Source organism: Pongo pygmaeus, chromosome 8 (genome assembly GCF_028885625.2).
Source record: "Pongo pygmaeus isolate AG05252 chromosome 8, NHGRI_mPonPyg2-v2.0_pri, whole genome shotgun sequence".
Lineage (NCBI taxonomy): Eukaryota > Metazoa > Chordata > Mammalia > Primates > Hominidae > Pongo > Pongo pygmaeus.
In genome coordinates, this window is record NC_072381.2 from 13,549,625 (window position 1) to 13,576,051 (window position 26,427).

The 26,427-nt window shown below is 44.9% G+C and overlaps 1 protein-coding gene and 1 long non-coding RNA gene across 5 annotated transcripts in view; one reads left to right on the forward strand and one right to left on the reverse strand.

Annotated features, from left to right (window-relative positions):
• Positions 1 to 26,427, reverse strand: part of BEND7 (BEN domain containing 7) — a 146,732-nt gene that overhangs the window by 27,063 nt on the left and 93,242 nt on the right. For 2 of the 4 annotated variants that reach the window (XR_008491912.2, XR_008491911.2), the window contains exon 9: positions 9,455 to 9,611. Coding sequence is in view for 2 of the 4 variants with exons in the window: in XM_063669568.1 (XP_063525638.1) it covers positions 9,598 to 9,611 (14 nt within the window). In the remaining 2 variants the exon portion in view is untranslated. Of the gene's footprint in view, positions 1 to 8,251; positions 9,612 to 26,427 lie in introns of those variants that run through there. The other 2 variants (XM_063669568.1, XM_054435397.2) reach the window with 2 other exon arrangements.
• Positions 1,779 to 11,509, forward strand: LOC134740138 (uncharacterized). The gene is made up of 3 exons (XR_010127394.1): positions 1,779 to 1,938; positions 2,597 to 3,005; positions 10,482 to 11,509. It is a non-coding gene; the product is annotated as an uncharacterized LOC134740138 (long non-coding RNA).

Consider the following 26,427-nt stretch of genomic DNA (forward strand, 5'->3'; position numbering starts at 1 on the left):
AACATGGGCATACAGGTATGTATTTCAGTCCTTGTTTTCAATTCTTTTCTTTTCTTTCTTTTGTTTTTTTTTTTTTTTTGAGACAGAGTTTCCCTCTTGTCGCCCAGGCTGGAGTGCAATGACGCGATCTTGGCTCACTGCAACCTCTGCCTCCTGGGTTCGAGTGATTCTCCTGCCTCAGCCTCCCAAGCAGCTGGGATCACAGGCGTGTGCCGCCATACCCGGCTAATTTTTTTGTATTTTTAATAGAGACGGGGTTTCTCCATGTTGGTCAGGCTGGTCTCGAACTCCCGACCTCAGGTGATCTGCCTGCCTCGGCCTCCCAAAGTGCTGGGATTACAGGTGTGAGCCGCTGTGCCCGGCCTCCTGAATTACCTCTCCTTTTTATGGCTCAGCCTCAATGACCAGAAATTAACCATCACCTCTATCTTGGGGCCCACTTAAGTTTTGCTTGTCTTCCTGTGGACAAACTTGGTTTACTTGTCTGTATGTGCCACACTGTGGAAGGAGAACAGTTTACTTAAGGCCATTAGCTTGAGGACTGAAACCACCAAAACCTACATAAGCTTGCTTATGTCTGCATTATATGACTCCTACCATGGGGTCTTCATAACATGACTTGACTATTCCACTGTCTTTACCAATGTATTTGTCTGTTCTCACATTGCTATAAAGAAATGCCTGAGATGGGGCAACTTATAAAGAAAAGAAGTTTAATTGGTTCATGGTTCCACAGGTCGTACAGCAAGCATAGTGGCTTCTGCTTCTAGGGAGGCCTCAGGAAACTTACAATGATGATGGAAGGTGAAGGAGAAGCAGGCACGTCTTACATGTCTGGACTAGGAGGATGTGGTGGGGGAGCTGCCAAACACTTTCAAACAACCAGATCTCATGAGAATTCACTCACCATCATGAGAACAGCACAGAGGGGAAGGTGCTAAGCCATTCATGAAGGATCCACTCCCATGATCCAATCACCTCCCATTGGGACCCACTTCCAACATTGGGGATTACGGTTTGACATGAGATTTGGGCGGGGACACAGATCCAAATTGTATCAACCAACATGATTTCACTATGGCAGGAAACACTTGCCCAGAAAGATAAAGATTGCAAGTAACTTCAGTGTTCGTTTTAGGAATTTCCCCTAAACTTACTTAAAACTGTTTAACTTTGGTAGATTGCATCAAATGACTGTTAACTCACCTTGCTGTCTCCATGATCTTGGATTATATCATAATCCTATTCAATCTTAGACTGCCCCATACTGAAAGACCTTCCTTAAACCAGACTCTTAAACATCATAAACACCCTGAATTTATCTGTCCCACTCAGACATTGTTATGACTGCCAGGGTAGTGCTCTCTCTTACTGCCATGAGCTTTGCTTTATCAACATATTGCCTTGGTGGTATTTTATGGGAGCCAGCATTCAATAAGCTGCAATTTTCTTTTCCACACTATGTAGCTGCTGCAATCCTATTTTATCCAATATTCATCTATCCATCCATCCATCCAGCCAGCCAGCCAGCCACTGATTTATTTATTCATTCAACATATATTTATTGAGTGCCTACTATGTGTTCAGCACCCTTAGACCCTGGTTCGGTGATGATGGATGATGTAACAGCCCTGTCTTTACAGCGTTCACCTTCTCCTTCATCATTACGTCACTTTCTTGCTGCTAGGTGAAGGGGCCCAGAATATGCCACTTGGTTTAAGGATTATTTTGAGCTGAAGGCAATTGGGAAAATACAGCCACAGGAAAAGCTCTCTGTCCTTCTGCTTTCTGCCTAAAAGCAGGCCACGTTTCCCTTTGTAAAGGTAACATAAATTTTCACTTGTAAAGGAATTGTGAAGTGGTGCCTCTCTCCAATACCAGAAGAGGAGAATAACTGTTAATCACTGGAGATGACTTATCACTGGAGACAGTACCAAGGTGAGTCTGCCTAACAAATCCTACTATTCATCCCTTATCTACTGTACATTTCCTAGTTATCTTTCCACAATTTACCACTCCTAGAAGCCCAAATCATCTGCTTTCCTTTGTCTAGTCACTTCACAGTTTATCACCCTTTGTTAAAATGGCATATAAACCCCTGAGTCTGACTACTTTTTTGGGGTCTTCTTCTTTTTTGTCTTTTGAGATAGAGTCTCACTCTGTTGCCCAGGCTGGAGTGCAGTGGCACAATCTCAGCTCACTGCAACCTCTGCTTCCCAGGTTCAAGTGATTTTCCTACCTTAGCCTCCCAAGTCAAGTAGCTGGGACTTACAGGTGCACATCACCACACCCAGCTAATTTTTGTATTTTTAGTAGAGACAGGGTTTCACCATGTTGGCCAGGCTAGTCTTGAACAACTGCCCTGAAGTGATCCACCTGCCTCGGCCTCCCAAAGTGCTGGGATTACAGGCACGAGCCACCATGCCCAACCTGGGGTCTTATTTTCTGTGAGGCCTCCTGTGTAAGAAAAAAATATTAGCATCAAATAAAATTCTTATATATTTCTCTTGTTAATCTGGCTTTTATCCATTTAATTTGCAGGCTTCAGTAACTGAACATAAGAGGGTAGACAAAATGTTTTTCTTCCTCTATGTAGGGAACATGGAGTCTAAGAAGTACTTTCTCCTTGAATTGATTTGTAAGTGGAACTTTCCAACAGCAAAACAGCTGGATCTTTGTGCTTTTAAAATCTGGACTCTGGACTTGATCTTCAGAAGATCAGGAAGCAAGGTGTTTGCACTGAGTTTGACATGCACAATAGTGATTAATTGACTTGTCAGTGCTGTGCTTTCTTGCCTCTAAGGTCCTGCCTCTTGCTTCTTTTGCCCTGGTGTTAACCCCATGCAGCTGGTGCAGAAACAGAACCGAGAGCTTGGAAGTCACAAGGTGGCCCCACCCCAACTAGGACTGTTCTTTCGAAGCCCAGTGCCCAGTTGGTAAAATGACCCACCAGCATTACACAGGAGAGCCCCAGGGAGATATGTCCAGGATATACGATCAGTCTGGTAGGTAAGAGGCTCTTATCAGAGGCTTTGCCAAGAGATATGACCTGCCAAGCTGGTTTGTAAACCAGCTCTAGCTGCTTCTGAGTGATCATGGTGTATCTGGATGAACACAAATCTGGACACTCAAACGAATCTCTTGATGTTGGTTTTCTTTCAATTTAAAAAGATATTTTGGCTGGGAATGTGGTTCACGCCTATAATCCCAGCACTTTGGGAGGCTGAGGTGGGCGGATCACTTGAGGCCAGGAGTTCAAGACCAGCCTAGGCAACATGGTGAAACCCCGTCTGTACTAGAAATACAAAAATTAGCTGGGCGTGGTGGCGCATGCCTGTAATCCCAGCTACTTGGGAGGCTGAGGCAGGAAAATTGCTTGAGCCCAGGAGATGGAGGTTGCAGTGAGCCAAGATCATCGCACCATTGCACTCCAGCCTGGGTGACAGAGTGAGACTCTGTCTCAAAAAAAAAAAAAAAAAAAAAAGATGTTTCACTTTCTTCCCTTTTTATCTTTTTTTTGCAGCTGGTTCTTAGATATTCTCTTAGAATATCTTGTGAGCTTCAGGCAGCTTACTCTTCCCCCAGCCTCTCCCATCTCTCCTTTCCCATGTGACTATATCTTTCCTTGGTAATGGGGTTTTGACTGGCCTTTTGTATAATGCTAAGTCACTGTGAGACAGAATATTTCCCTCCATATTTTTATCAGGCACTTTTGTTTCCTGAGCTGTTTTTCTAAGTGTATGTGTTTCTGGTTTTGCTTCTGGTTGGCAAATAGGTCCGGTATTCAGGGAGAAGATTGGATACCATGGTGTGTCAATTGGTCTTTAAAAGAAATAAGCAAAAGTTGATCACATGCTGAAGCTCAGGGCCAATGCAGATCTGCCTCCCAAGAGGCCAATCAATTTCAATTAAGGAGATTAAAAGTCCCGAGTGCACAGAGGCTCGGTCACGTGTTTCTGGATGCCTGTCTCCTCCAGCAGCCTGAGAACAGGCAGTGGAGTCCAGAGTGCTGGACTGAGCCCTTTGGGCCAATGTCAAGATGATAAACAATAAGGAGAGGATACTAAAGGAAAAGCTAGCTGATGGGACTCAGTGATTCCTCACGGGGCTGTACTAGCAGCGTGGGCAGACCTTCCTTCTATAGGACTGACTTGCTTGGTGCAGGGTGTTTGGCAGGGCTGTCCTCAACCCCATCAAATATCCCAGTGGCTCTGGATCCAAGCCACTGTGCCGACCAACCCAAACCCAACCCTAAACAAAAGTGACGCCCCTGCACATTTCCTAGTGGACAGTTGCCCCCTTGGTACCCAACAGCCCCGCCTCTGATTTGCTCTCTATGTGGAGAGGAGGTCTTGTGTGCCTCCCAGGTAGATAACTGATTTGCCTTGGCCAGACCCTCCTCGAAGGATTCTAGGGTTCCGTGTTCCCTGACTGCCAGGGGCTTTGTAGAGCCTCAAGCACTGAGGGGCAAGGGCAGGGGTGACAGAGGAGGGAGAAGGGTGGACTGGCAAGGCCTGGCTGAGACTGAGGTGGAGGAGAGGGGCTTTGGCATTGTATAGACAGGGCTGGACCTATCTCTGACTCTTACGGGCTCTGCATTGGCCCTGAGTTTCAGCATGTGATCTGCTTCTGCTTATTTCTTTGTAAGACAGTTTGGTATACCAGATGTCAAGTCTGAGCCCAGACTGAAAGTGAGCTTCACTTTTGAAGTTTCTAAAAAAGAAGCCACCACCCACCTCACAGGTGTTATGCCAAGCTCACAGGAGGTGGTGTGTGTACATAAAGTGCACAATAGTCCTTTGCCAGCCCTCTACTGCAGGCAGCTATCCAGTGACACTAGACAGGCAGGCGGGGGCAAAAATCCCACTCAGCTCCCTGGATGTGTGGTCTGAATGTTTGTGTGCCTTCAAAATTTCTGTGTTAAAATCTTAACCCCTGAGGTGATGGTATTGGGAGATCGGCCTTTGGGAAGTGATTAGGTCCCAAGGGTGGAGTCTTCGTGAATGGAATTGGTGCCCTTACAAAAGAGGCCCAAGGGAACCCTCTTACCCCTTCCACCATGTGAGGACACAACATAAAGGCACTGTCTATGAACAGAAAGCACACCCTCACCAGACACCAAATCTGCCTTGATCTTGGACTTCCCAGCCTCAGAACGATTTGATTTCTGTGTTGAGAAGCCACCCAATGTATGGCGTTTCGTTACAGTAGCCCTAAGATGCCAGAGCTGGTGATTTGTTTTAGAAGCTGACAGATAATGTATTTTGAGGGTTCAGTGAACATGCCCTGTCAACCATGAATGCTGTGCAAATGTCAGGTCTGTGGGATACCACAGGGGCAGGAGTGAAACAGGGCCATAAACAAGAAGGAGATGAGGGAGGCAGGGAAGCAGGAGGGACTGAGTTGGGCCTTCAGGCTGGATCTGGTTGGTCCCTCAGGGCAGAAAGGAGTAGAAGCATTTCAGGAGGAGGAGTAGCATGCGGCTGGTGGAAACCACAGGTATCTCTTGGGCAGGAAAGTTAAGTGGGCTGGGATGAAAGCCAGTCAGACAGAGGCCTGTGGATGGGAGCAACTGCAAAGACACGCTCAGGTTTCCCAGGCAAATGACAGGAGCCTAAAACCACAGTTAGCCCGGTCTCGGGGTGAGATCCTCATGCGGGGCCTCTTCCTTCTCTTTGCTGTCTTTTGGTTACTTTCTTATTAACAGGATGGCCTTGAAAATGGAGTGGGAAGAGGGTGAGCTTCTACATGAGTCTATGTCAGGGCCTGGCTGCTTGTTTGGTTATCTAAAGCAGGGGTCACCAACACCTGGGCCATGGACTGGTACTGGCCCGTGGTCTGTTAGGAACCGGGCCCACACAGCCAGAGGTGAGTGGCGGGCGAGCAAGCAAAGCTTCATCTATATTTACAGCTGCTCCCCATCGTTCACATTACAGCCTGAGCTCCACCTCCTCTCAAATCAGCAGCAGCACGAACCCTATTGTGAACTGCGTAGCCAGGGATCTAGGTTGCATGCTTCTTATGAGAATCTAATGCTTGATGATCTGTCACTGTCTACCGTCACCCCTGCATGGGACCATCTAGTTGCAGGAAAGCAAGCTCAGGGTTCCCACTGATTCTACATTACGGTGAGTTGTAGAATTATTTCTTTTTTCTTTTTTTTGAGACAGAGTTTCACTCTTGTTGCCCAGGCTGGAGTGTAATGGCTCGATCTCGGCTCACACCAACCTCCGCCTCCAGAGTTCAAGCGATTCTCCTGCTTCAGCCTCCCAAGTAGCTGGGATTACAGGCATGGGCCACCATGCCCAGCTAATTTTGTATTTTTGGTAGAGACGGGGTTTCTCCATGTTGGTTAGGCTGGTCTTGAACTCCCTACCTCAGGTGATCCACCCACCTCTGCCTCCTAAAGTGCTGAGATTACAGGCGTGAGTCACCACGCCCAGCCTAGAATTATTTCATTATATATTACAATGTAATGATAATAGAAATAAGGTGAACAATACATGTAGTGTGCTTGAATCATCCTGAAACCTTCCCCCACACCAGGACAATGGAAAAATTGTCTTCCATGAAACTGGTCCCTGGTACCAGAAAGGTTGGGGACCACTCATCTAAAGGACAGGAGGGACTGCTGTCAAAAGCACCTGCCTCAAGATACAGAGGGTGGCAGAGCCGTAAACCCTCAGGGGCAGGGAGGTTCATGCACTTGCCCGAGGTCACTGGGTGGTTAATGGCAGGCTGGTTTCCTGCTGTCCAGTCAGGAGGCCCTTCTCCTATACCCCCAGCCTTGTCCCTATTTCTTCCCAGATAATTGAGAAATGAATGGCCAGAGCTGCAGGCTTAGTTTTGTGGTAAACAGTTGGAATGGCCTGGGCACAGTGGCTCATGCCTGTAATCCCAGCATTCTGGGAGGCCGAGGCAGGTGGATCACTTGAGGTCAGGAGTTCGAGACCATCCTGGACAACATGGCGAAACCCCGTTTCTCCTAAAAATAGGAAATTAGCCGGGTGTGATGGCGTGCACTTGTACTCCCAGCTGCTCAGGAGGCTGAGGCAGGAGAATTGCTTGAACCCGGGAGGCAGAGGTTGCTGTGAGCTGAGATCACACCATTGCACTCCAGCCTGTGCACTAGAACGAGACTCTGTCTCAAAAAAAAAAAAAAAAAAAATTAAATGTAAGTCAGATGCTTATGGAAGTCTTGAAATACCTCCTTCACAAAGGAATATCCCAAAAAAGTCGTTTAAAAACTGTTTCAGTAGACTGCAGGCTTGAGAAGGAAAAATGACTTCTACCTAATTGTAATAATGGTGAACACATACATAGATAGCACTCAGGCACTGCTCTGAACGCTCACAAATTAACACATTTATTCCACAGAATAACCCTATGAGGCAGGCACCAGTATTATGATCTCCAGCTTACAGATGAGAAAATCAGTGGACAGAGGATTAAATGATTGGCCCAACGTCACACCACTAAACCAGGGCTATGAGAGGTTGAGGCTGCAGTGAGCCAAGACCGTGCCACTGCACTCCAGCCTGAGTGACAGAGCCAGACCCTGCCTCAAAAATAAACAAAAAACGCAAACCCGAGACTAAAAGCCAAATTCTCAACTTCCAGGGCACTGTCCATTTGACTATTCCAGAAAGCCCCTTACTAAGGGTGCAGTTGGCAGCTGAGGGGCTCACGTTGGACTTCTTAGGGGCTGGGCATCCTCCGTGTGGCTCTCGCAGCTGGAGAGAATCCCTGCATTTCCCAGGCTCCAGATTTTTCCATCTCATTTTATCCTCAGTCAGTGACTGAGACCTCTGTCTCAGCAGGGCTTCTCAAACTATCAGTGGTAAGGACCCAGGTTTGTTTTTTTTTGTTTTTGTTTTTGTTTTTTTTTTGAGACGGAGATCTCGCTCTGTCACCCAGGCTGGAGTGCAGTGGCGCAATCTCGGCTCATTGCAACCTCCGCTTCCCGGGTTTAAGCAATTCTCTGCCTCAGCCCCCGAGTAGCTGGGATTACAGGCACATGCCACCAGGCCCAGCTAATTTTTGTATTTTTAGTAGAGATGGGGTTTCACCACCTTGGCCAGGCTGGTCTTGAATTCCTGACCTCGTGATCCACCCGGCTTGGCCTCCCAAAGTGCTGGGATTACAGGTGTGAGCCACGGCACCCGACCAGGACCCAGGTTTTTATTTGCAGTGGGCTCTAATATGTGATGAGAAATTGAAATTTTTGTATTAAAAAACCATAGAAAATATAAGCTCGTTTCTTTTTTATTACTAGATTCTTGCAACATAGCACTGGTCTGTTAAATGTGTGTGGGTGCTCCTGAACGCTTACTCTCACATTCTGTGTTTGCCTCATTGTGGAGCCGGAAGCAATCTTTTGGGTCTCTTTGAGTGGCACAGTACTTTTTTTTTTTCTTTGCAGAGATGGGGTGTTGCTATGTTGCCCAGGCTGGTCTCAAACTCTTGGCCTCTAGCTATCCTCCCACGTTGGCCTCCCAAAGCACTGGGATTACAGGCACGAGCCACTGTGGCCTGTGAAAAGCACGTCCCTGCCAGCCTCTGCAGCGACAGATTCTGAAACTTCCAGAGACAAAATGTCACAAGCACTAACCCGGCTAGGTCCTGGCTGGGCCTTTCCCCGTGGTTACCTTGGAGGAAGAGGAGCTCAAGGCCATTTGGTCATCTCTCTCGCATTGTGTACCAGCAAAGCACAGGCCTTAGAAACTCAAGAGCAAATCCATTCCCCTTACTCATGAGCCGTGTGAGCTTGGGGCAGGTTCCTGACCCGTCTGTGCTTCAGTTTCGCCATCTGGCAGATGGAGAGGGCGATGCCTTCTGCTCAGGGAGGCGGTAACGGTGAGATGCGATCGTGCCTGGAAAGTGCTCAGCACAGCGCCTCGTTACTCTCTTTTCCTCTTTGTCCACAAAAAGACTCGAGTTAGGGCTGCTGGGAACAGGTGGGACTTTGGGGAGAGGGCAGCATGGCTGTGAGCCTTATAAGAACAATGCGGCCCTCTTGAACAAAATGTCAGAACAGAGGGTCTGGGTGGGCATAGCCTCCACAAATCCACATGTGAGTGAGGATTTCCCAGGCAAAACTTCCCCCAGCCAGAGATTGTTGAGAGAAAGGTAGGAGGTCAACTCAACTTCAGACCAGTTGGCCAAGAAGGCTCCAATTTCACACCCTCCACTGAGATTTGCTGGGGAGGAAGCCTGATGCTGTGTCTCCAGGGTGTCTAGGATAGACGTGCGGTGTGTAAGCACCAAATAATCGGTCAGTCTGTGGTTTCTGGATTTGGCACTGTTAGCTTCAGAAGCACTGTCTTGGGGTGTAGAGCTTAGGATCAGGATACTTCAGGCCTCTGAATCATCATGGGTAAGGCAGCTGCAATGGCCCAGGTATTACTATGCTCAGGCTGCAGCCACTTAAAGCAACAGAAATGTATTTCCTTACCGTTCTGGAGGCTGGAAGTCCAACTGAAGGTGACTGCAGGGTTGGCCCTTCTGAGGGCTGTGGGGAAGGGTCTGCTCTAGGCCTCTCTCCTGGGCTTGCAAATGGCTGTCTTCACAATTCTCTTCCCTCTGTGTATGTCTGTGTCAAAATCTTCCTCCTGTAATTGGAACACCAGGTTTTAGGGTTAGGATTAGAGCCCACTCCAATGTCTTCATTGTTAACTTAATGATTTCTGCAAAGACCCTATCTCCAAACCCGCTTGCATTCTGAGGCACTGGGGCTTAGGATTTCAACATATGGATTCTAGGAGATTGAGGGAGGCCCATAATTCAGTCTAACAGCCCCTAACCCTCCTGGCTTCTGCAGAACCAAACAAACCATCCAAAGGCTGATCAACAACAACAAAAAACAAGCTTTCAGACCAACAGGAGAAGACAAGATTGCAATGCCTTCATAACAATGTTGCTTTATTGATGCAATGCAAGGAAAACTAAGTTAGAATCTGCTGATACTCTCTCTCTTTTTTGTTTTTAGATGGAGTCTTGTTCTGTCACCCAGGCTGGAGTACAGTGGCCTAATCTTGGCTCACTGCAACTTCCACCTCCTGGGTTCAAGTGATTCTTGTGCCTCAGCCTTCGGAGTAGCTGGGATTACAGGCACCTGCCACCATGCCCAGCTAATTTTTGTATTTTTAGTAGAGATGGGGTTTCACCATGTTGGCCGGGCTGGTCTTGGACTCCTGGCCTCAGGTGATCCGCCTGCCTCAGCCTCCCAAAGTGTTGGGATTACAGGTGTGAGCCACTGCGCCGGGCCTCTATTGATTGTCTTTGAGATTGACAGTAAAGTAAGAGATGAGCCTGGGATCCCCCAGATTCTGTCTTCAGTATGTTAAGGCTCAGCCTATAACTGTGCTCAGCCTTCCCAGTGTGGCTGAATGTGGGACTTAGGGCATGTCATGTAATCTTTCCAAGCTGAAATTTATTGATAAAGCCCAGATAACAAAATTAACTTCTATTTATCTCCCTAGGTGTTCTGAGCCTTAAGGTATGGTTGCAGCGATGACGCATTGCAGAACCAAAGGAATTTGTCCTTAGGATAGACCATCCAAAGGCCGATCAACAGCAACAAAAAACAAGCTTTCAAACCAACGAGAGAAGACATGATTGCAGTGCCTTCATAACAACATTGCTTTATTGATGAAATGCAAGAAAAACTATGTTAGAATCTATTGATTCTCTTTGAGATCTAATAATACCCTTTATTCAAATCCTATTCACAAACCACTTCCTCCATGGGTCTTTCACAGGAACTGAAATTGGCCATTTACAAGAAGAATTGGTTCTACTGTCCTTTGAAATCACAGAAGCAGACATGTTTTAGAATACAAAAGACACCAAGCTTTCTTTGGGAAACACGTCCTGTTTGGAAAAAAACTCACTTCTTAATGAAAATTGAAAGCACATCTAACTTCAGATTTATTTCATTACAGAGTCCTTCTCGGGGCTAATCAGTTTTAGAACAGGTTCCTATTGGCACCAGAGAGCCAATAAAAAATCCAGGAGAGAAGAGGTAACACAACAACTTAGGGAAACAAGGTTGTTCATTTTTTTTTAACAGCATTGAATTCATATTTATACCGCTGAGTGAAATTATTTATACACACCCTGTAGGTTTTGCATCTTCAGAATTTGTTAGCATTCAGAGGATGATAAACTGTACCTTGACTTATTTGTGAAAAAATATGTAGATGACACCTGGTGGGGTTTATTGAAACTATTATTCAGGTGTAGAGCCAGAGAAACTCAGCAGAAAGGAAGGAGGCCAGGTTTTTAGATGTCACGATGGATGGTTAAAAATTTCAGCTTTGGGGCAGTGTTACAATACTCGAATTATTTGCCTCTGGTCCTCATTTTCTCCATCTCTAGCATTGGTTCTGAACTCAGGGTTTTCTGTAAATATTAAATGGCATAACGCATGCTGAGAGATCTGTGTGGGCCCTCCCAGGGTTAAGAATCCAATAAATGTTAGCTCATATATCATCATTATTACAGAGAATCTTTGCATGTTTATATTTCATCTTTGGAAAAGAATTAAATTCGTTGAAAAAAAAGGAGAGTAAGTCTCAGGCCTCCCTAGCATGTGCTCTTTCTCAGTTGTAAGAAGGGACATTGTCTCCCCACGCCCCCAGCATGGAACCGGCAGGACGGAGGGGCTGGTTAGCAGGCAGGGTGAGGAAATGCACAGAGGTTTCACTTTTTCTGTCTTCCCTGCGTAGGTTCAGCATTTGGTTTGATAACTTGTGAATTCCAAGATCAGAAGACCCACCGGCATTGAATTACCAGTGCCTCAATCTTTCCAAATTCCATAATAATTTTTTAAAAAGTTAATTAATTAATTACTTTTTTTGAGACAGGTTCTTGCTGTGTTCCTCAGGTTGGCGTACAGTGGCACAGTCTCAGCTCCACCTCCTGGGTTCAAGGGATTCTCCTGCCTCAGCCTCCCGAGTAGTTGTGATTACAGGTGTGTGCCACCATGCCTGGCCAGTGGAAATGGGGTTTCACCATGTTGGCCAGGCTGGTCTTGAACTCCTGACTTCAAGTCATTTGCCCGCATTGGCCTCCTGAAGTGCTGAGATTACAGGTGTGAGCCACTGAGCCAGTCTCATAGTAATAATTATAATAATATTATTATCCTCTTTTTCCACATCACTGTGTCATATTGTAGCACAGAAAACGAAAGTTGGACCAATGACCATTGGCTACAAGGAACCCCTGGGATTCTGATGGTTATTGACTGCATTTGTATGTCCCCTGCAGATTCACATGTTGAAATCCTAACCCCCAGGGAGATGATATTAGAAGGTAGGGCCTTTGGGAGGTGATTTGGTCATGAGGGTGGGGCCCTTATGAGGGGATTAGTGCCCTTATAAAAGAGACAGGAAAGGCTGGGTGAGGTGGCTCACACCTGTAATCCCAGCACTTTGGGAGGCCAAAGCGGTGGATCACTTGAGGTCGGGAGTTCAAGACCAGTCTGGCCAACATGGCAAAACCCTGTCTACTAAAAATACAAAAGTTAGCCAGGCATGGTGGTGCATGCCTGTAGTCCCAGCTACTTGGGAGGCTGAGGCAGGAGAATTGCTTGAGCGTGGAAGGCAGAGGTTGCAGTGAGCTGAGATTGTGCCACTGCGCTCCAGCCTGGGTAACAGAGTGAGTGAGACTCCGGGCCTAAAAAAAAAAAAAGGAAAGAGCTTGCTTCCTCTCTCTGCTCTCCCCCATGTAAGGTCACAGTGAGAAGGCAGGTGTCTGTGAACCAAGAACAGGGCCTTTGCCTGGAACCCGATCATGTTGGCACCCTGATCTCAGACTTCCAGTCTCCAGAACTATGAGAAATATATGTTCATTGTTTAAGCCCCCCAGCCTATGGTAATTTGTTACAGCAACCTGGACTGACAAAAACAAAGATCATCCCAAAAAATAACTCTTTTTTTTGTTTTCCTTCTGATTCCGGCGCTCAGTACCACCACGGGAGGTTATCTGGGCTCTCTAAACAACTGATCTGGGATCAAGAGAGATACAGATTTCCCTTTTGTCTGTTTCCCTCCGTGAACGACAACTCTAGATTTGATCTAATATCTGTGGAAAAAACATTCAGCAAAGGGAGAGGCCAGTCCACCAACATGCAGAGGCAGGAATGATCAGGAGAATCCACCTCACATCATGCAGCCCTCACCCTGCCTTGTCGGAAGATGATAATCGTGCTGCCATTTATACAGTGACTCTCTTAGGGGTCAGGTAGTGGTGTTAATTTGACATATTTTATTTCTGAATCTCACAACACATTTTTAGGCAGTTATGATTGCTCCCATTTCACAGATGAGGTAACTGAGGCCTGAGCATCACAGCTAATAAGTAGAAAAGCCAGGATTTTGGCTCCAGAGCCTGCATTTAAACAATTATTCTATTTTTATTATATGGTTTTTGGGAAGGCATGTAAACTTTTTGAGGATCAGTACCCTCTTAAGCAAGACAGAGATAAGAATTCTGTTTTGCAATAAGCACAGAGAAAGATGTTCAGGTCAGAGAAATGCAAATTAAGGAATCCTTGCCAGAGCAATCAGGCAAGAGAAAGAAAGGACATCCAAACTGGAAAAGAAGTCAAACTATCTCTGTGTGCTGATGATATGATTGTATACCTAGAAAACCCCAAAGACTCCTCCAAAATACTTCTAGATTTGATAAATGAATTCAGTAAAGTCTTAGGTTACAAAATTAATGTATACAAATCAGTAGTACTGCTACTCATCAGCGGCCAACCTGAGAATCAAATCAAGAACTCAGTCTTTTTCACAATAGCTGCAAAAAACAAAACAAAACAAAAACAACCCTAGGGATGTACTTAACCAAGAAGATGAAAGTTCTCTGCAAGGAGAACTACAAAATACTGCTGGAGAAATCGTAGATGACACAAACAAATGGAAACACATCCCATGCTCATGGATTGGAGAATCAATATCATGAAAATGACCATACTGCCCAGTGCAATCTACATATTCAATGCAATTCATATAAAAATACCAACTTTGTTTTTTCACAGAATTAGAAAAAACAATCCTAAAATTCACATGGCACCAAAAAAGAGCCCAAATAGTTCAAAGCAATCCTAAGCAAAAGAACAAATCTGGAGGCATCATATTGCTTTATAAATTATACTACAAGGCTGTAGTTACCAAAACAGCATAGTACAGGTATAAAAATAGATACATAGACCAATGGAACAGAATGGATAACCCATAAATAAAGCCAAATACTTAAAACCAACTGATCTTCAACAAATCATACAAAAACATAAATTGAAGAAAGGACACTCTATTCAACAAATGATGCTGGGGAAACTTGATAGCCACATGTAGAAGAAGAAAGCCAGATCCCTATCTCTCACCATATAAAAAATTAACTCAAGATGGGTTAAAGACTTGAATCTAAGACCTGAAACTGCAAAAATTCCAGAAAAAAACCTAGGAAAAACTATTCTGGACATTGGCCTAGGCAAAGAATTTGTGCCTAAGATCCCAAAAGCAAATACAATAAAAACAAAAATAAATACATGGGACCTAATTAAATTAAAAACCTTCAGCACAGCAAAAGAAATAATCATCAGAGTAAACAGACAATTCACAGAATGGGAGAAAATATTTGCAAACTGTATATCTGACAGAGAACTAATATCCCGAATCTATAAGGAGCTCAAACAAATCAGCAAGAAAAAAACCAAATCATCCCATCAAAAAGTAGGTAAATGACATGAATAGACATTTCTCAAAAGAAGATATACAAATGGCCAACAATGAAAAAATGCTCAACATCACTAATCATCAGGGAGATGCAAATTAAAGCCACAGTGAGATACCTCCTTACCCAACCAGAATCTCCATTATTAAAAAGTCAAAAAGCAATAGATGGTGTGGATGTAGTTAAAAGGGAACGGTTATATCCTGCTGGTAGGAATGTAAATTAGTACAACCTCTATGGAAAACAGTATAGAAATTTCTGAAAGAACTACAAGCAGATGAACCATTTGATCCAGCAATCCCACTACTGGGTATCAACCTAAAGGAAAAGAAGTCATTATATCAGGAAGACACTTGTATGCATATGTTTATTGTAGTACAATTCACAATTGCAAAGATATGGAATCAACCTAAGTGCCCATCAAGAGATGAGTGGATAAAGAAAATGTAATATACATATACCATAGAATACTACTTAGCCATAAAAAAGAAAGAAAGAATGTCTTTTGCAGCAACTTGGATAGAGCTGAAGGCCATTATTCCAAGTGAAGGAACTTGGGAACGAAAAACCAAATACCGCATGTTGTCACTCATAAGTGGAGGCTAAGCTATGGGTATGCAAAGGCATGTGCAAAGGTATAATGGACATTGAAGACTCAGAAAGGGGGGTTGGGAGGGGATGAGGGATTGAAAAACTACATATTGGGTACAGTGTACACTACTTGGTTGATGGGTACACTAAAATCTCAGACTTGACCACTGTACAATTCATCTATGTAACCAAAAACTACTTGTACCCCTAAAGCTACTGAAATAAAAAAGAAATGCAAATTAAAACCACAATGAGCTGTCACCTCACACCTGTTAGGATGGCTATCATCAAAAAGATCAAAGATAACAAGTGTAGCCAAGGATGCGGAGAAAAGGCAACCCTTGTCCACTGTTGGTGGGAATGTAAATTGGTACAGCCGCTATGGATAAGAGTGAGAGGTGAGGCCAGCTGGACTTCCTGGGTGTAGTGGAGACTTGGGGAACTTTTCTGTCTTACAAGAGGATTGTAAAATGCACCAATCAGGAACTTTTCTTACAAGAGGATTGTAAAATGCACCAATCAGCACTCTGTAAAATGCACCAATCAGCGCTCTGTAAAACGCACCAATCAGCAGAATTCTAAAAGTAGCCAATTGCGGGGAGGATTGAACAAAGGGCACTCTGATAGGACAGAAAGGGAACATGGGCTGGGACAATAAGAGGAATAAACGCTGGCCACCGCAGCCAGCAGGCAGCAACCTTCTGGGGTCCCCTTCCGTGCGGTGGAAGCTTTGTCCTTTCACTCTTCACAATAAAACTTGCTACCACTCACTCTTTGGGTCTGTGCCATCTTTAAGAGCTGTAACACTCACCACGAAGGTCCGCAGCTCAATTCTTGAAGTCAGCGAGACCACGAACCCACCGGCAGGAACCAACCCCAGACACCACAGTATGGAAGATCCCCCAAAACCTAAAAATAGAACATGATCCAGCAATTCCACTACTGGGTATATATCCAAAGGAATTAAAATCAGTCTGTTGAAGAGATACCTGCACTCTCATATTCATGGCAGCACTATTCACAGCAGCCAAGATGGGAAATCAAGCTAAGTGTCCATTAATGGATAAAGAAAATTTGGTCTATTTACACAATGGGGGCATATTCAGCTATTAAAAAGAAGGAAATCCTGTCATTTGTGACAACACAGATGAGTCTGGAGGACACTATGCCAAACAAAATAAGCCAGGTACAGAAAGGCAAATACTCTGTGACCTCACTTTTTTTTTTTTTTTTTTTTGAGATGGAGTTTTGCTCATCACCCAGGCTGGAGTGTAATGGCAAGACCTCAGCTCACTGCAACCTCCGCCTCCTGGGTTCAAGCAATTGTCCTGCCTCAGCCTCCTGAGTAGCTGGGATTATAGGCATGCGTCACCATGCCCGGCTAATTTTCGTATTTTTAGTAGAGATGGGGTTTCACCATGTTGGCCAGGCTAGTCTCGAACTCCTGACCTCAGGTGATCCACCCGCTTGGGCCTCCCAAAGTGCTGGGATTACAGGTGTGAGCCACCTTGCCCGGCTCTGTGTGACCTCACTTCTATGTGGAACCTAAAAATGTTGAATCCTTAGATGTGGAGTAAAATGGTGGTTACCAGGGGCTGGGAGTAGGGGATGGTGGAGTGGGGAGGGAATCAGGTGTTGGTCAAAAGATACGAAGTTGCAGTTACATAGAATAAGTTTTTGAGATCTATTGCACAGCATGGTGACTGTAGTTAAAGTATAGTATATTTCAAAATTGTTAAGAGAATGTATTTCAAATGTTCTCATCACAGAAAATGATGTGTGTGAGGTGATGAATAGGTAAATTAGCTAGATTTGATCATTCCGTAATGTACACATATATCAAAGTGTCACATCATACCCCATAGTTATATACAATTGTTCTTTGTCAATTAAATATAAAAAATGTAAAAATATATATTTTAAAAAGATGCTCAGCATTATTAATCACCAGAGAGATGCAAATCACAACCACAGTGAGATACCACTTCACACTCACTAGGACGGCTATAATAAAACAAACAGACAATCACAAGTATTAGCAAGTGTGTGGAGACATCAGATCCCTCATACATTGCTGGTAGGAATGTAAAATGGTTCAGATTCTTTGGGAAACAGGTGTTTCCTCAAAAAGTTCAATATAGGCCAGGTGTGGTGGCCCACACCTGTGATCCCAGCACTTTGGGAAGCTGAGGCAGGAGGATGGTCGGAGCCCAGGGATTTGAGACTAGCCTGGGCTATATAGTCAGACTCAGCCTCTAAAAAAGAAAAAGCCAGGTGTGGTGTAGTCCCAGGCTAACTTTGGAGGTTAAGGTGGGAGGATTGCTTGAACCCAGGAGGTTGAGGCTGCAGTGAGGTATGATGGTGCCACTGCATTCCAGCCTGGGTGACAGAGCAAGACCCTGTCTCAAAAAAAAAAACAAACAAAAAATTCAACATAGAGTTATCATATGACCCAGCAATCCCACACCTACCCATATACCCAAGAGAATTGAACATTTATGTCTGCACAAAGACTGGTACACAAATGTTTAGAGCAGCATTATTTATAATAGCCCCATAGTGGAAATAACTCAAAGGTCTATCACCGATAAATGGATAAATAAAATGCAGTCTATCCATGTAATGGAATATTATTTGGCAATAAGAAGCAATGAAGTGCTGATACCTGCTATAACATGGGTGAACCCTGAAAACATGCTGAGTGAAAGAGACCAGTTGCACAAGACCACACATTGTATGATTCCATTTATATGAAATGTCCAGAAGAGACCAATCCAAAGGGAGAGAAAGTAATTAGTGGTTGCCTCAGGCTGGGAACGGAGCAATGTTGGGGAGTGACTGCTCAGGGAGGCAGGGTTTCTTCTTGGGGTTAAGAAAATACTCTGGAATTAGATGGTGATGATGGTTGTGCAACTTTGTGAATCAACTAAAAACCAGTGAATTGCGTGCCTTAAAATAAAGTGGTGAATTTTATGGTATGTGAATTATAACTGAAAAAAGTCAATGAATGCTTAATGCAGAAAATAAGAAAAGAAGGAAACAGAAATTGCAATTGCAGCATCCGGAGATAATCACTGCAAATGTTTTGATGTAGATTTCCAGACTCTTATGTAAATCTATACATCTTTGGAAAATAAAGTGGGATCATGTAGCCCATATATTTTAGCAAAAGTTTTGTTTTTATATTACTAGTACTTTTCCTTTGCATTAAGAAATAGCCTCTGTAAGTATCAGTGGGTTTCTCCTCTATGTCTTGCCTTTCCACATTTCTCTGCCAAGCCATGCTCCTCTACCCTACTCTTTTCTTCAGGAGAACTTACCAAATTCATCTGCTCCACCTCCCCTTGGTGCCTCCGCCTCCCCTTGGCGCCTCTGTCTCCCCTGAGCACCTGCCAGAGCTGTTAGAGGAACCGAGGGGAACTGAGGCCTCCTGGAGCATCATGTTTGTGGGACTCAAGGTGGTTCCAGAGGGCAGAGTGAAGGTCAAGGCCAGCGGAATTGGGTGGGCACGTACACTCCAGAGCATGCGTACAAGGGGAGGGGAGAGAGTGAGGTCCAAGGAACACACAACTGGGCCCAAGAAGGAGCTGGGGAAGGGCGCTGACAGGTAGATTATGTGGCCTGAGGGAGCAAGAGGTTCCGGTGTCGGGTCCTGGCTCTCCTCTTCCTTGCCCTTGCTGGGCCTCAATCCCAACAGCAAAGAGGGGCCCGAGTGTTGAACTTTTCCCAACAGCAACACTAACTGTCTGCACTCCCAGGCTTGACCGACCTCCAGAGGTTTACCCGGGGGACTGGCCCTTCCAGATGCTTCTGTCATGCCACCTAGATGTCTCCATCAGAAGGTAAGGGACAGTGATGCTATCACAGGGAAAACTGAATTTGCTCCAATTCACTGAGGGAGAGTTCCCACCTAATTATTACTACTTCCAAGTTACTCATATCCCACTCAGGGCTCTGAGGTTGGGGCCTTGCCCTATCTTCCACATCTCCTAGGGTTGAAGTTCCCAAACTTGAGTGTGCTCCAGGATCACCTGGAGGGCGTCATGAAACACACCAGCCCCACTCCCAGAGCCTCTGAGCTGTTGGTCTGGGCTGAGGCTAGAGATATTGCATTTCTAGTACATTTCCAGGTGATGCCAATGTTGTTGGTCTAGGGAATCCCATTTCCAGGAGCACCGTTCAACAGCCTCACCTCTTTCCTGCTCCCCCAGCCACCTGCAGCAAATGTTTCCCAACTAAAGTGGGGGTCTCCAGTGATTTTGGTGGCTTTCACCATTCTGGGGATAGTTTGCCTGCCATTTCTGTCTCCCCTAATTCTTTTGGTGGATGGATGGATGATGGAGAGGGTAGGGGGTCAGGGGGTGGGGAATGAAGGAAGAAAAGGCACCAGAGCTTTAATAAGTGCTAGACTGAGAGGCTGAGGCGGGAGGATCACTTGAGGTCAGGAGTTTGAGAACAGCCTGGCCAATGTGGTGAAACCCCATCTCTACTAAAAATACAAAAATTAGCCAGACGTGGTGGCATGTGCCTGTAATTCTAGCTACTCGGGAGGCTGAGGCAGGAGAATCTCTTGAACTGGGGAGGCAGAGGTTGCAGTGAGCCAAGATCACACCACTGCACTCCAGCCTGGGCGATAGAGCAATACTCTGTCTCAAAAAAAAAAAAATATATATATATATATATGATATAGCCAGTATTTATTTTCACACTGGTCATTCTGATCAAAAGCTCCCTCTTGGAATCACTCTGCTAGGTTCCCTTGGAAATTTTTTTTTTTTTTTCTTTTTGAGACAGAGTCTTGCTCTGTTGCCAGGCTGGAGTGCAGTGGCTTGATCTCAGCTCACTGCAACCTCCACCTCCTGGGTTCAAGCGATTCTCCTGCCTCAGCCTCCCGAGTAGCTGGGATTACAGGCGCCCAACACCATGTCTGGCTAATTTTTGTATTTTTAGTAGAGATGGGGTTTCACCATGTTGGCCAGGATGGTCTCAATCTCTTGACCTCGTGATCTGCCCACCTTGGCCTCCCGAAGTGCTGAGATTATAGGTGTGAGCCATTGCACTTGGCCCGGAAACATTTTAATAGAGAACCAGCTGTCAGGTTGAAGACACTACTTCCCAGCCTCTTTCTGGCAGTGTGTTAGTTAGGGACATTTCCAAAGAGATGATTCAAATAGCACACTTTAAACAAGGCCTGACACAGAACCAGTAGGCAACACATTTCTCTGGAAGTACATCCCACAGCATAGAGATCAGCAGTACAGGCTCTAGATCAGAAGGTCTGGGGTTGGATCCTGGCTCTGCTACTTGTTAACTATGACTTTGGGCAAGTTACTTAAGCTCTGTGTAACTCAGTCTTCTCACCTGTGAAGTGGGGATGGGGATAATAGTACTTCCAGGCTTATAATGGATAATGGAATCATTATCTGTAAAATACTTATGACAATGCCTAGCTCATAAGAAGCATTTAATTAACATGTGCTATCATTCCTAGTTCAATGCTTTTGTGCAAACTGAAATATAAAGATCACTGTAAAGGCAAATCACATGGGCTGGGCCCCCACTGGGGTTATTCTGGATGCTTCTCTCCACTAATAAGGCTACTTGACAGGCAAAACAGATGCTAAGAATGTGAGTTGGAGTCATATTCCCTAGGTTCAATCCTGGCTAAAAAAACTCCTTCTTAGTTATGTGAGCTGAAAAACTCCTTCTTAGTTATGTGAGCTAGAAGAAGGTGCCTAATTTCTTTCATCTGTTAGGTGGGGACAGGCATGATATCTACTTTACAGGATGGTGTGATGGTTAATACTGAGTGTCAACTTGATTGGATTGAAGGATGCAAAGTATTGATCCTGGATGTGTCTGTGAAAGGGTTACCAAAGGAGATTAACATTTGAGTCCGTGGGCTGGGAAAGGCAGACCCATCCTTAATCTGGGTGGGTACAATCTAATCAGCTGCCAGTGAGGCCAGGATATAAAGCAGGCAGAAAAATGTGAAAAGGCTAGACTGGCCTAGACTCCCAGCCTACATCTTTCTCCCATGCTGGATGCTTCCTGCCCTTGAACATCAGACTCCAGGTTCTTCAGTTTTGGGACTCAAACTGGCTCTCCTTGCTCCTCAGCCTGCAGACGGCCTATTTTGGGACCTTGTGATCATGTGAATTTATACTTAATAAACTCCCCTTTATAGATATATATATGTATACACACACGTATATATATACACACACATATATATATCCTATTAGTTCTGTCCCTCTAGAGAACCCTAATACAGATGGTTTCAAGGATGACCCGAGTTAAACTGCAGGAATGAAGCTTAAGAACAGGGCCCAGTGGCTGGGCGTGGTGGCTCACACCTGTAATCCCAGCACTTTGGGAGGCTGAAGCGGGCGGATCATCTGAGGTGGGGAGTTTGAGATCAGCCTGACCAACATGGAGAAAACCCGTCTCTACTAAAATTACAAAATTAGCCAGGCATGGTGGTGCATGCCTGTAATCCCAGCTACTCAGGAGGCTGAGGCAGGAGAATCGCTTAAACCTGGGAGGCGGAGGTTGCAGTGAGCCAAGATCGCGCCATTGCACTCCAGCCTGGGCAACAAGAGCAAAACTCAAAAAAAGGAGCAGGGTCCAACATGCACTGCAAGTCTGATATGTGTTTGACAGTATTCAGAGGGAGTTGACGCTACACATGGCTTGAGAGTTGCAAATCTGTTTCTCCAAAGCACATCATCTGCCAGGTCTGTGTAAAACTGCATAGATGAGGAAGAAGCATACGAGAGCACAATCGTGGCCTGAACTCGTTAGGTTCTTGGACTTGTTTACAGCAACCCACCCCACGTTTTATTTTTCTTAGTCTTTCTCTCCAAATTCCAAAGGCCTTGGCTGTATTGTTTTTTGAACTGATGTGTCAAATGCACTCACACCTCAGATGGGTTTCTTCTCAGCTTGCAAATAATGCATTTTTTATAAAGCTCTGTCTCCAGTTTCCTTTCAAACTACAGAGAGGATATCCTTTTCCTGTTAAGCTTCAGAATGATTTTTTTTTCCTTCAAAGTAAAGCATTAACCTCCAGAGTTCTGTAAATGGGTTTGATGTATATATTATGGGAGTAACAAGGAGCTGGATGCTGAAGTTTTCATTGGAGTTTATGTGATACATGAGAAGCCTGTTATATTTCAAGATATTTCAGGTTTTCATAACAGTATCCAAGCAGTAAGCATTACATATATACTGATACATATACCACTGAGTTTTTTCCTTTACCTTTCTTTTTTTTTAGTAAATGATACGTGTTCATTTTAGAAAACTTAAAACATATAATTTTTAAAAATCACATGCAATTCTACCAGCCAGAGATAACCACTGTTAACAACTTCCTTCTTTTTTCTGTACATGCTTGTAAATACTGCTCTTAAAAATGTGATCAGGCAGCCAGGCGCAGTGGCTCACGCCTGTAATCCCAGCACTTTGGGAGGCCGAGGTGGGCAGATCACAAGGTCAGGAGCTTGAGACCAGCCTGACCAATATGGTGAAACCCCGTCTCTACTAAAAACACAAAAACTAGCCAGTCATGGTGGCACGCGCCTGTTATCCCAGCTACTCAGGAGGCTGAGGCAGGAGAATCGCTTGAACCGGGAGGCGGAGGTTACAGTGAGCCGAGATCGTGCCACTGCACTCCAGCCTGGGCAACAAAGCAAGACTCTGTCTCAAAAAAAAAAAAAAAAGAAAAAGATCGCGTGCTGGTTAATTAACACATTGTCTATACCTTTTTAAAGCTGTAGGCAGCTATTGGTACATAGTTTTTGGATGCTGCAATTAGTCTGTGTTTGTAGTTACAATCACAAGTAACTTCATGAAAATAAGTGTTTTTGAAATTAAAAAATATGCGCAGGCAGAACATACTATTTAACAGTAAGTATATCATGAACATTCCTCTATGTCATTCAATATTCTTCTATACTAGTATATATTACAAAAAAAACCTTTCCCTTCTCAATGCAAAAGCAGCACATACTATTTAGAGATTTTTTTTTTTTTGGAGACGGTCTCACTGTCACCCAGGCTGGAGTGCAGTGTTACAATCATAGCTCACTGCAGTCTCAACCTCCTGGGCTCAAGGGATCCTTCTGTCTCAGTTTCCCAAGTTGCTGGGACTACGGGCTCACACCACCGCCCAGCAATTTTTTTTTAAAGAAACGGGGTCTTGGCCAGGCGCAGTGGCTCATGCCTGTAATTCCAGCACTGTGGGAGGCCAAAGCAGGCAGATCACCTGAGGTCAACAGTTTGAGACCAGCCTGGCCAACATGGTGAAACCCCGTTTCTACTAAAAATACAAAAACTAGCCAGGTGTAGTTGCGCATGCCTGTAATCCCAGCTACTTGGGAGGCTGAGGCAGAAGAATTGCTTCAACCTGGAAGGCAGAGGTTGCAGTGAGCTGAGATCATGCCACTGCACTCCAGGTTGGGTGACACAGCGAGACTCTGTCTCAAAAAAAAAAAAAAAAAAAAAAAAGAAATGGGTGTCTCGCTATGCTGCTCAGGCTGGTCTTGAACTCCTGGCCTCAAGCAGTCCTCCTACTTTGACCTCTCAAGGCACTGGGATTAGAGGCTAGAGCCACTGCACTCAGCCACTCTCTCACATTTTTTAAAGCATTTTTTTGGAGGGGCTTTTCTCCTGCTGATATGGTTTGGCTCTGTGTCCCCACTCAAATCTCATTTTGAATTGTAATTCCCACGTGTCGAGGGACGGACCTCATGGGAGGTGGTTGGATCATGGGGTGGTTTCCTCAAACTGTTCTCGTGATAGTGAGTGAGTTCTCACGAGATCTGATGGTTTTCTGTTTGGCAGCTCCTCCTCTGTTTTCTGTTTCCTGCCCCCTTGTGAAGAAGGTGCTTGCTTCTCCTTCACCTTTTGCCATGACTGTTATGTTTCCTGAGGCCTCCCCAGCCACGTGGAACTGTGAGTAAATGAAACCGTTTTCCTTTATAAATTACCCAGTCTCGGGTATTTCTTTATAGCAGTGTGAAAATGGACGAACACACCTGCATTCAATCTTTCCAATGGCTTCGACTAATTTCGCCAGCTTCCGCCACCTCCTCATCCCTACCCCCGAAGTCACTGGATGCTTTCCAATCAAAAGTTGTCTCTTGGTCTTTGAGAGTGTTCACTTTTTTTTTCTTTTCTTTTTTGAGACGCAGTCTCACTCTGTCGCCCAGGCTGGAGTGCAGTGGCGCCATCTCAGCTCACGGCAACCTCTGCTGCTCAGGTTTAAGCAATTCTCCTGCCTCGGCCTCCTGAGTAGCTGGGGTTACAGGCACCTGCCACTGTGCCTGGCTAAGTTTTTTAGTTTTAGTAGAGACGGGGTTTCACCATCTTGGCCAGGCTGTTCTTGAACTCCTGATCTTGTGATCCTCCCCCTGCCTCAGTCCCCCAAAGTGCTGGGATTACAGGCGTAAGCCACCATGCCCGGCCAGAGAGTGTTCACTTTCTAAAGCTGTATGCTATCATAATGACAGGGTCATGGTGCATGCAGGCTCCTGGCTAGAAGTCAGTGTCCAGCCAGTGTCTGGGAGTCAGTCGAACATTTAAAATAAGTCCACTGTGCCATGACTAGTGAACCGATCCCACTGGGGCAAGGCATGGGAGGAACGGGCTGTGGTTGAGGTTGCCAGGCAGCATTAATGGGGGCAGGTAGGAAGGACAAACACACTGGAACACCACGTGGTATGATGATAAAAACAAACACGAAATCTTAACAAGAGTCTAAGCAGCCTGTGGCTATCGGTCCGTGTTCTAGGAAGCATCAGTGAGAGGCAGGAGGGGTAGAAGGTGGTACACCTTCACACTAGTGAAATATTTCCCAGAAGGACAGAGCACCGTTACCGTGTGCATCACCAGAGGGGGACGGGGTTAGCCTGGGTGTTGTTGAGTCACTTCTGATGTTCTCTGTCCAGTGGTTAGAAATACATCATTTTTGGAGGGTAAGTAATTTGATGATACACAGAGTAAGTGTCCTCTATTTTAATGTATTCTCTTTCTCCCTCCATTGCTAGAGTATAGCAGAAAATAGTTTTTCTAACTGAACCTGCAACTGGGCCACCACTTCAGTGAAACAACTCAGGATGTTTAATTTCCTGTGTAAAGTTGTTTTTCACTCCATGTTCACGGGGAGGGCGCTCCATGTTTTGAATGTCTTGGCACCGTGTTGGAGGACACACACAAATGCAAGGCTGGACGGCTGGTTTCCGACGCCTCCTCCCTTGATCGCACTTGTATCAGCTTCACTATTGGAAAGCATATGAAAGGAATGATAAAGTAGCTTAGTTTCAAAGTTTAGGTTTAAAATGTCTCTATGTTTCAGTGAACAGTCCAAAATGGCCAAAAATAAAACAATTAAAAAGGCCTTTAACTATCAGGTCTATTTGGAATATCAATGTGTGTAAAGCATGTGGGGCACTACCCACTCCAAGCTCCATTTCTAGAACGTTCTTTTTTTTTTTTTTTTTTTTGAGACAGAGTCTCGCTCTGTCGTCCAGGCTGGAGTGCAGTGGTGTGATTTCGGCTCACTGCAACCTCCGCCTCCCGGATTCAAGCGATTCTTCTGCCTCCGCTTCTTGAGTAGCTGGGACTACAGGCACCCACCACCAGGATGGCTAATTTTGTATTTTTAGTAGAGACGGGGTTTCACCATGTTGGTCAGGCTAGTCTCGAACTCCTGACCTCGTGATCCGCCCACCTCAGCCTCCCAAATTACAGGTGTGAGCCACAGCGCCCGGCCAGAACATTCTTTTTTTTTTTTAAACTGTGATTCATTTAAACATTCTTTTTAATTTCACCAATAACAGAAATAAACAAATATGTATATACACACATATCTGTATATATTACTTTCAGGGGAATAATCAATTTCACGCATTCGAGGTTACAAAACATAATAGGAGTTGATCTGTGTAAATTCAAGTTGCTTTGAATCACTAGCGTTTATTAAATTCTCATGGAGTACAACCTGCATCTCTTTGGTCGATCTATTGACACAATTTCTCCAATTATAGAAGAGTGGTGAGGGGACGGTATTAGGGGAAAAGGCAAGTCCAT